This window comes from Mustelus asterias, unplaced genomic scaffold, assembly GCF_964213995.1.
Source record: "Mustelus asterias unplaced genomic scaffold, sMusAst1.hap1.1 HAP1_SCAFFOLD_4841, whole genome shotgun sequence".
NCBI classification, from domain to species: Eukaryota; Metazoa; Chordata; class Chondrichthyes; order Carcharhiniformes; family Triakidae; genus Mustelus; species Mustelus asterias.
The window spans coordinates 2,501-12,776 of record NW_027594784.1 but is presented as its reverse complement, the minus strand read 5'-3'; the positions used below and the strand labels follow the sequence as shown (position 1 = coordinate 12,776).

The window sequence follows — 10,276 nt, the reverse complement described above, 5'->3', positions numbered from 1 at the left end:
TGTACCTGTCCTGGGAGTGTTTGATGGGGGGACAGTGTGGAGGGAGCTTTACTCTGTATCTAACCCCGTGCTGTACCTGTCCTGGGAGTGTTTGATGGGGGACAGTGTAGAGGGAGCTTTACTCTGTATCTAACCCCGTGCTGTACCTGTCCTGGGAGTGTTTGATGGGGGACAGTGTAGAGGGAGCTTTACTCTGTATCTAACCCCATGCTGTACCTGTCCTGGGAGTGTTTGATGGGGACAGTGTAGAGGGAGCTTTACTCTGTATCTAACCCCGTGCTGTACCTGTCCTGGGAGTGTTTGATGGGGACAGTGTAGAGGGAGCTTTACTCTGTATCTAACGCCGTGCTGTAACCTGTCGTGGGAGTGTTTGATGGGGCAGTGTAGAGGGAGCTTTACTCTGTATCTAACCCCGTGCTGTACCTGTCCTGGGAGTGTTTGATGGGGCAGTGTAGAGGGAGCTTTACTCTGTATCTAACGCCGTGCTGTAACCTGTCGTGGGAGTGTTTGATGGGGCAGTGTAGAGGGAGCTTTACTCTGTATCTAACCCCGTGCTGTACCTGTCCTGGGAGTGTTTGATGGGGCAGTGTAGAGGGAGCTTTACTCTGTATCTAACCCCGTGCTGTAACCTGTCGTGGGAGTGTTTGATGGGGCAGTGTAGAGGGAGCTTTACTCTGTATCTAACCCCGTGCTGTACCTGTCCTGGGAGTGTTTGATGGGGCAGTGTAGAGGGAGCTTTACTCTGTATCTAACCCCGTGCTGTACCTGTCCTGGGAGTGTTTGATGGGGACAGTGTAGAGGGAGCTTTACTCTGTATCTAACGCCGTGCTGTAACCTGTCGTGGGAGTGTTTGATGGGGCAGTGTAGAGGGAGCTTTACTCTGTATCTAACCCCGTGCTGTACCTGTCCTGGGAGTGTTTGATGGGGCAGTGTAGAGGGAGCTTTACTCTGTATCTAACCCCGTGCTGTACCTGTCCTGGGAGTGTTTGATGGGGACAGTGTCGAGGGAGCTTTACTCTGTATCTAACCCCGTGCTGTACCTGTCCTGGGAGTGTTTGATGGGGGACAGTGTAGAGGGAGCTTTACTCTGTATCTAACCCCGTGCTGTACCTGTCCTGGGAGTGTTTGATGGGGACAGTGTAGAGGGAGCTTTACTCTGTATCTAACCCTGTGCTGTACCTGTCCTGGGAGTGTTTGATGGGGGACAGTGTAGAGGGAGCTTTACTCTGTATCTAACCCCGTGCTGTACCTGCCCTGGGAGTGTTTGATGGGGGACAGTGTAGAGGGAGCTTTACTCTGTATCTAACCCCGTGCTGTACCTGTCCTGGGAGTGTTTGATGGGGGACAGTGTAGAGGGAGCTTTACTCTGTACCAATGTTGATATTTTGTTCGTTTTGTCTGCAGTGGAACAGAAGAAAGGGACAAAGAAGAAAGGATCTTCCTTCCAGACGGTGTCCGCACTGCACAGGGTCAGATATGGAGCAGATCTGTGTGATAACTCGGTGTATCCCCTCAATTGCCCCTCAGTGAAGCTTTACCCCATCAGAATCCTGAGCCCCGTCTGTCCTCACTGTTCATTTCGACCCCCGTAGCCATCTGTTCATCTTCAACCCCCCCCTCACCTCCTCCTGTACTTTCCCCGGATCCCCTCCGCCCACTTCCCTCTATCTCTGTAACCTCCTCCAGCCCCCGACACCCCCTCCCTATCTCTGTAACCTCCTCCAGCCCCCTACACCCCCTCCCTATCTCTGTAACCTCCTCCAGCCCCCTACACCCACTCCCTATCTCTGTAACCTCCTCCAGCCCCCTACACCCCCTCCCTATCTCTGTAACCTCCTCCAGCCCCTACACCCCCTCCCTATCTCTGTAACCTCCTCCAGCCCCTACACCCCCTCCCTATCTCTGTAACCTCCTCCAGCCCCTACACCCCCTCCCTATCTCTGTAACCTCCTCCAGCCCCCTACACCCCCTCCCTATCTCTGTAACCTCCTCCAGCCCCCTACACCCCCTCCCTATCTCTGTAACCTCCTCCAGCCCCTACACCCCCTCCCTATCTCTGTAACCTCCTCCAACCCCTACACCCCCTCCCTATCTCTGTAACCTCCTCCAGCCCCCTACATCCCCTCCCTATCTCTGTAACCTCCTCCAGCTCCCTACACCCCTCCCTATCTCTGTAACCTCCTCCAACCCCCTACACCCCTCCCTATCTCTGTAACCTCCTCCAGTCCCTACACCCCTCCCTATCTCTGTAACCTCGTCCAGTCCCCTAAACCCCTCCCTATCTCTGCAACCTGTGCCAGCCCCCTACACCCCTCCCTATCTCTGTAACCTCCTCCAGCCCCCTACACCCCCTCCCTATCTCTGTAACCTCCTCCAGCCCCCTACACCCCTCCCTATCTCTGTAACCTCCTCCAACCCCCTACACCCCCTCCCTATCTCTGTAACGTCCTCCAGCTCCCTACACCCCTCCCTATCTCTGTAACCTCCTCCAGCCCCCTACACCCCTCCCTATCTCTGTAACCTCCTCCAGTCCCTACACCCCTCCCTATCTCTGTAACCTCGTCCAGTCCCCTAAACCCCTCCCTATCTCTGTAACCCCCTCCGGGGTGGGGGGAAACAAGTCTAACCCCTCTCCCACTCAAAATCTGGCATGTTTTAATCAGATGCAGATGGGAAATATACAGTAAATGGCAGAACCCTGAAGAGTATTGATAGGCAGAGGGATCTGGGTGTACAGGGACACAGGTCACTGAAAGTGGCAACGCAGGTGGAGAAGGTAGTCAAGAAGGCATACGGCATGCTTGCCTTCATCGGCCGGGGTATTGAGTTTAAAAATTGGGCAAGTCATGTTGCAGCTTTATAGAACCTTAGTTAGGCCGCACTTGGAATACAGTGTTCAATTCTGGTCGCCCCACTACCAGAAGGATGTGGAGGCTTTGGAGAGGGTACAGAAAATATTTACCAGGATGTTGCCTGGTATGGAGGGCATTAGCTATGAGGAGAGGTTGGAGAAACTTGGTTTGTTCACACTGGAACGACGGAGGTTGAGGGGAGACCTGATAGAAGTCTACAAGATTATGAGAGGCATGGACAGAGTGGATAGTCAGAAGCTTTTTCCCCAGGGTGGAAGAGTCAATTACTCGGGGGCACAGGTTTAAGGTGCGAGGGGCAAGGTTTAAAGGAGATGTACGAGGCAAGTTTTTTACACAGAGGGTGGTGGGTGCCTGGAACTCGCTGCCGGGGGAGGGAGTGGAAGCGGATACGGTAGTGAGTTTTAAGGGGCGTCTGGACAAATACATGAATAGGATGGGAATGGAGGGATACGGTCCCCGGAAGGGGAGGGGGTTTTAGTTCAGTCGGGGGCAGCATGGTCGGTGCAGGCTTGGAGGGCCGAAGGGCCTGTTCCTGTGCTGTAATTTTCTTGGTTCTTTGATCCGAGATCCGCTCTCATTCTTCTGAACCCCCCAGTGGGGTACAGGCCCCAATCTGCCCAAACCTGTCCTCAGCTGAACCCCTCAAAGTGTCCGCCTTCAGGGTTTGGATGCAACTAGGCCGAGGACCCTCGACTGACCGTCTCTCTTCTCCTTCCCGCAGGAGAACCTCAACAAACTGATGGCCAATCTCCGGTCGACGCACCCTCACTTTGTCCGATGCATCATTCCCAATGAACGCAAATCTCCAGGTAGGAATATTGGGAGGCCATTCAGCCCCTCTCCCCCTCGATTCTGTGACATAGGAACAGGAGGAGGCCCATTCAGCCCCTCTCTCTCTCTCTCGAGCCTGTTACACAGGAACAGGAGGAGGCCATTCAGCCGTCTCCTTGAGCCTGTTACACAGGAACAGAAGGCGGCCATTCAGCCCCTCTTTCCGAGCCTGTTACACAGGAACAGGAGGAGGCCATTCAGCCCCCCTCTCTCTCTCTCTCTCTCTCGAGGCTGTTACACAGAAACAGGAGGAGGCCCATTCAGCCCCGCTCTCTCTCTCTCGAGCCTGTTACACAGGAACAGGAGGAGGCCATTCAGCCCCTCTCTCTCTCTCTCTCTCGAGCCTGTTACACAGGAACAGGAGGAGGCCATTCAGCCCCTCTCCTCCTCAAGCCTGTTACACGGGTACAGGAGGAGGCCATTCAGCCCCTCTCTCTCTCTCGAGCCTGTTACACAGGAACAGGGGGAGGCCATTCAGCCCCTCTTTCCGAGCCTGTTACACAGGAACAGGAGGAGGCCATTCAGCCCCTCTCTCTCGAGCCTGTTACACAGGAACAGGAGGAGGCCATTCAGCCCCTCTCTCTTAAGCCTGTTACACAGGAACAGGAGGAGGCTATTCCGCCCCTCTCTCTCGAGGCTGTTACACAGGAACAGGAGGAGGCCATTCAGCCCCTCTCCTCGAGCCTAGTACACAGGAACAGGAGGAGGCCATTCAGCCCCTCTCCCTTGAGCCTATTACACAGGAACAGGAGGAGGCCATTCAGCCCCTCTCTCTCTCTCTCGGGCCTGTTACACAGGAACAGAAGGAGGCCATTCAGCCCTTTCACCAAGCCAGGGGATTGGAGAGACCCCCTCTCTAAAGGGACGGGGAGACGTTCTCTGACAGAGAGACACTCTCAGAGTCTTGGGCCCTTCGCGATTTAGAATCGGGACAATCATTAATCTCTCTCTGTCTCTCTCCCTCTCTCTCTCAAAGGTGTGATGGACAACGCACTTGTCATGCACCAACTGCGCTGTAACGGGGTACTGGAGGGCATCAGAATCTGCAGAAAGGGGTTCCCCAACCGGATCCTGTACGGAGATTTCCGACAGAGGTTTGTCTGTGTCCTTCTTTGCAAGTCGGGAGTTGTGAGGGGTGGAGGGGGAGGCTGGTTGGCCGAGTTAATGGAGCCTGACCGGGACAGGCCTGTGCGTGGGCCTGTGCCATTCCAGGGAAGCCTGGGGCCTAGTCATTGGGGCCTGACCTGGACAGGCCTGTGCGTGGGCCTGTGTTATTCCAGGGAAGCCTGGGGCCTAGTCGTTGGGGCCTGACCGGGACAGGCCTGTGCGTGGGCCTGTGTTATTCCAGGGAAGCCTGGGGCCTAGTCGTTGGGGCCTGACCGGGACAGGCCTGTGCGTGGGCCTGTGTTATTCCAGAGCAGCCTGGGGCCTAGTCGCTGGGGCCTGACCGGGACAGGCCTGTGCGTGGGCCTGTGTTATTCCAGAGCAGCCTGGGGCCTAGTTAATGGAGCCTGACCGGGACAGGCCTGTGCGTGGGCCTGTGTTATTCCAGAGCAGCCTGGGGCCTAGTCGCTGGGGCCTGACCGGGACAGGCCTGTGTGTGGGCCTGTGTTATTCCAGAGCAGCCTGGGGCCTAGTTGCTGGGGCCTGACCGGGACAGGCCTGTGCGTGGGCCTGTGCCATTCCGGGGCAGCCTGGGGCCTAGTCGCTGGGGCCTGACCGGGACAGGCCTGTGCGTGGGCCTGTGTTATTCCAGGGAAGCCTGGGGCCTAGTCGCTGGGGCCTCACCGGGACAGGCCTGTGCGTGGGCCTGTGTTATTCCAGGGAAGCCTGGGGCCTAGTCGCTGGGGCCTGACCGGGACAGGCCTGTGCGTGGGCCTGTGTTATTCCAGGGAAGCCTGGGGCCTAGTCGCTGGGGCCTGATCGGGACAGGCCTGTGCGTGGGCCTGTGTTATTCCAGGGAAGCCTGCGGCCTAGTCGCTGGGGCCTGACCGGGACAGGCCTGTGCGTGGGCCTGTGTTGTTCTGAGGTGATGGTTAATCCTTGCCATTTTCTCTCTCCCCCCCCCACTGCACAAAGGTACCGGATCCTGAACCCATCCGCCATTCCCGACGGCCAGTTCATTGACAGTCGGAAAGGAGCGGAGAAACTGCTGGGAGGCCTTGATATCGACCACAACCAGTACAAGTTTGGACACACCAAGGTGAGGGGGGGAGGGAGGAGCGGGAATGTGGGGGGGCGGGTGTACCGTGGGCAGTGGGGGGGGGGGGGGGCGGTGGTCCATTGGTGGGAGCGAGGGGAGAAAGCCTTTTGAATTGATCGCCAGGGCCCCTGGGAGGTCGAGACAGGCCTGTGTCCAGAGACAAGGCCCACCTGGGCCACCTTGCCTGGGTACGGACCCCCTCCCGCTCTCCCTAAAACAGTGAAGCACTCTCCTGCTCCCATTCCAAACCAATCCACCCAACCTGCACATCTTTGGACACTAAGGGACAATTTAGCATGGCCAATCCACCTAACCTACACATCTTTGGACACTAAGGGACAATTTAGCATGGCCAATCCATCTAACCTGCCCATCTTTGGACACTAAGGGACAAGTTAGTCTGGCCAATCCCCTTAACCTACACACCTTTGGACACGAAGGGGCAATTTAGCATGGCCAATCCACCTCATCTACACATCTTTGGACACTAAGGGGCAATTTAGCATGGCCAAGCCACCTAACCTACACATCTTTGGACACTAAGGGGACAATTTAGCATGGCCAATCCACCTAACCCGCACATCTTTGGACACTAAGGGACAATTTAGCATGGCCAATCCACCCAACCCGCACATCTTTGGACACTAAGGGGCAATTTAGCGTGGCCAAGCCACCTAACCTACACATCTTTGGACACTAAGGGACAATTTAGCATGGCCAATCCACCTAACCCGCACATCTTTGGACACTAAGGGCAATTTAGCATGGCCAATCCCCTTAACCTACACACCTTTGGACACTAAGGCGCAATTTAGCATGGCCAATCCACCTAACCTACACATCTTTGGACACTAAGGGGCAATTTAGCATGGCCAATCCACCTAACCTGCACATCTTTGGACACTAAGGGGCAATTAACCTGCACATCTTTGGACACTAAGGGACAATTTAGCATGGCCAATCCCCCTAACTTACACATCTTTGGACACTAAGGGGCAATTTAGCATGGCCAATCCACCTAACCTGCACATCTTTGGACACTAAGGGGCAATTAACCTGCACATCTTTGGACACTAAGGGGCAATTTAGCATGGCCAATCCACCTAACCTGCACATCTTTGGACACTAAGGGGCAATTAACCTGCACATCTTTGGACACTAAGGGACAATTTAGCATGGCCAATCCCCCTAACTTACACATCTTTGGACACTAAGGGGCAATTTAGCATGGCCAATCCACCTAACCTGCACATCTTTGGACACTAAGGGGCAATTAACCTGCACATCTTTGGACACTAAGGGGCAATTTAGCATGGCCAATCCACCGAACCTACACATCTTTGGACTGTGGGAGGAAACCGGAGCACCCGGAGGAAACCCACGCAGACACGGGGAGAACGTGCAGATTCCGCTCAGACAGTGACCCGAGCCGGGAATCGAACCCGGGTCCCTGGCGCTGTGAGGCAGCAGCGCTAACCCACTGTGCCACCCAACCCCAGAGCTCCCTCCCTAACAGCGCCGTGGGAAGGGGGAAGGCAGCGGGTTCAAGATGGCAGCTTACCCACCATCTTCTCAATGGCCAATTAGGGATGGGCAATAAATGCTGGCCAGCCAGCGACTCCCATGTCCCACAAATTAATAAAAAAAAGAGGTGCCTACAGTGTACACAGAGTGCAACATTTGGAACAAGGACTAACCACTGTGCCACCCTATGCCCTCTAGTTTTAGACTCCCCTACCTTTGGGAAAAGATATTGACTATCTCGCTGATCTGTGCCCCTCATTATTTTATAGACCTCTATAAGATCACCCCTCAGCCTCCTACGCTCCAGAGAAAAAAGTCCCAGTCTATCCAGCCTCTCCTTATAACTCAAACCATCAAGTCTCGGTAGCATCCTAGTAAATCTTTTCTGCACTCTTTCTAGTTTAATAATATCCTTTCTATAATAGGGTGACCAGAACTGTACACAGTATTCCAAGTGTGGCCTTACCAATGTCTTGTACAACTTCAACAAGACGTCCCAACTCCTGTATTCAATGTTCTGACCAATGAAACCAAGCATGCCGAATGCCTTCTTCACCACTCTGTCCACCTGTGACTCCACTTTCAAGGAGCTATGAACCTGTACCCCGAGATCTCTTTGTTCTGTAACTCTCCCCCAACGCCCGACCATTAGCTGAGTAAGTCCTGCCCTGGCGAGGAGAGGTGTTCCCCTTTTGGGAACGCAGACAATCGGGGAACAGAAGAATTGAAAGGGAATTCTCTCTGCTGCCTCCTCAGGTGTTTTTCAAAGCTGGTCTCCTGGGTCAACTGGAGGAATTGAGAGACGAACGTCTGGCTCGCATCATCACCCGAATCCAGGCCCAATCGCGGGGTCTCCTCATGAGGATCGAGTTCAAGAAGATTGTCGAGCGAAGGTACGTCTGCCCTTTCCTTCGGTTCAAAGTAAACTTTATTTATTATTCGTCACAAGTCGGCTTACATTAACGCCGCGATGAAGTTACTGTGAAAATCCCCCAGTCGCCACACTCCGGCACCTGTTCAGGTACACTAAGGGGCAATTTAGCATGGCCAATCCACCTAACCTGCACATCTTTGGACACTAAGGGGCAATTTAGCATGGCCAATCCACCTAACCTACACATCTTTGGACACTAAGGGGCAATTTAGCACGGCCAATCCACCTAACCTGTACATCTTTGGACACTAAGGGGCAATTTAGCATGGCCAATCCACTTAACCTGCACATCTTTGGACACTAAGTGGCAATTTAGCACGGCCAATCCACCTAACCTGCACGTCTTTGGACACTAAGGGGCAATTTAGCATGGCCAATCCACCTAACCTACACATCTTTGGACACTAAGGGGCAATTTAGCACGGCCAATCCACCTAACCTGTACATCTTTGGACACTAAGGGGCAATTTAGCATGGCCAATCCACCTAACCTGCACATCTTTGGACACTAAGGGGCAATTTAGCATGGCCAATCCACCTAACCTACACTTCTTTGGACACTAAGGGGCAATTTAGCATGGCCAATCCACCTAACCTACACTTCTTTGGACACTAAGGGGCAATTTAGCATGGCCAATCCACCTAACCTACACTTCTTTGGACACTAAGGGGCAATTTAGCATGGCCAATCCACCTAACCTACACTTCTTTGGACACTAAGGGGCAATTTAGCATGGCCAATCCACCTAACCTACACTTCTTTGGACACTAAGGGGCAATTTAGCATGGCCAATCCGCCTAACCTACACATCTTTGGACTCTAAGAGGCAATTTAGCATGGCCAATCCACCTAACCTACACTTCTTTGGACACTAAGGGACAATTTAGCATGGCCAATCCACCTAACCTGCACTTCTTTGGACTCTAAGAGGCAATTTAGCACGGCCAATCCACCTAACCTGCACGTCTTAGGACTGTGGGAGGAAGCCGGAGCACCCGGAGGAAACCCACGCAGACACGAGGAGAATGTGCAGACTCCACACAGACAGTGACCCGAGCCGGGAATCGAACCCGGGTCCCTGGAGCTGTGAGGCAGCAGTGCTAACCCCACTGTGCCACCGTGCGAGCTATACAGACAAAGCATACCGTTCATAGAGAAGGAAAGGAGAGGGTGCAGAATGTAGTGTTACAGTCACAGCTAGGGTGTAGAGAAAGATCAACTTAATGCGAGGTCGGTCCATTCAAAAGTCTGACAGCAGCAGGGAAGAAGCTGTTCTTGAGTCGGTCGGTACGTGACCTCAGACTTTTGTATCTTTTTCCCGATGGAAGAAGGTGGAAGAGAGAATGTCCGGGGTGCGTGGGGGGGGGTCCTTAATTATGCCGGCTGCTTTTCCCCCGAGGCAGCGGGAAGTGTAGACAGAGTCAATGGATGGGAGGCTGGTTTGCGTGATGGATTGGGCTACATTCACAACCCTTTTGTAGTTCCTTGCGGTCTTGGGTAGAGTAGGTGCCTTTGACAAGCTGTCTTACAGGAGGTTGCGAGCTAAGCTATTAACCCGTGGTGTTCAGGGTGAGATCCTGGCATGGATAGAGGATTGGCTGACTGGCAGAGAGTGGGGATAAAGGGGTCTTTTTCAGGATGGCAGCCGGTGACCTGTGCTGAGCCTCATGGATCAGTGCTGGGACCACAACTTTTCACAATATACATGAACGATTTGGAGGAAGGAACTGAAGGCTGTTGCTCAGTTTGCAGATGATACAAAGATATGCAGAGGGACAGGTAGTATTGAGGAAGCAGGGGGGCTGCGGAAGGACTTGGACAGGTTCGGAGAGTGGGCAAAGAAGTGGCAGATGGAATACAATGTGGGAAAGTGTGAGGTTATCACTGGAAGGAGGAATGGAGGCAGAGAC

The 10,276-nt window shown here is 53.9% G+C and overlaps 1 protein-coding gene across 1 annotated transcript in view; it reads left to right on the top strand.

Moving 5' to 3' along the window:
* Positions 1-1,404: 1,404 nt before the first annotated feature.
* LOC144491253 (myosin-7-like) overlaps positions 1,405-10,276 on the top strand; it is a gene marked incomplete at its 5' end in the record, with an annotated part of 11,034 nt that continues 2,162 nt past the window's right edge. Inside the window, 5 exons of the mRNA XM_078208935.1 lie at positions 1,405-1,469; positions 3,595-3,682; positions 4,681-4,798; positions 5,784-5,907; positions 8,188-8,324. Coding sequence (XP_078065061.1) covers positions 1,405-1,469; positions 3,595-3,682; positions 4,681-4,798; positions 5,784-5,907; positions 8,188-8,324 — 532 coding nt within the window. The remainder of the gene's footprint in view (positions 1,470-3,594; positions 3,683-4,680; positions 4,799-5,783; positions 5,908-8,187; positions 8,325-10,276) is intronic.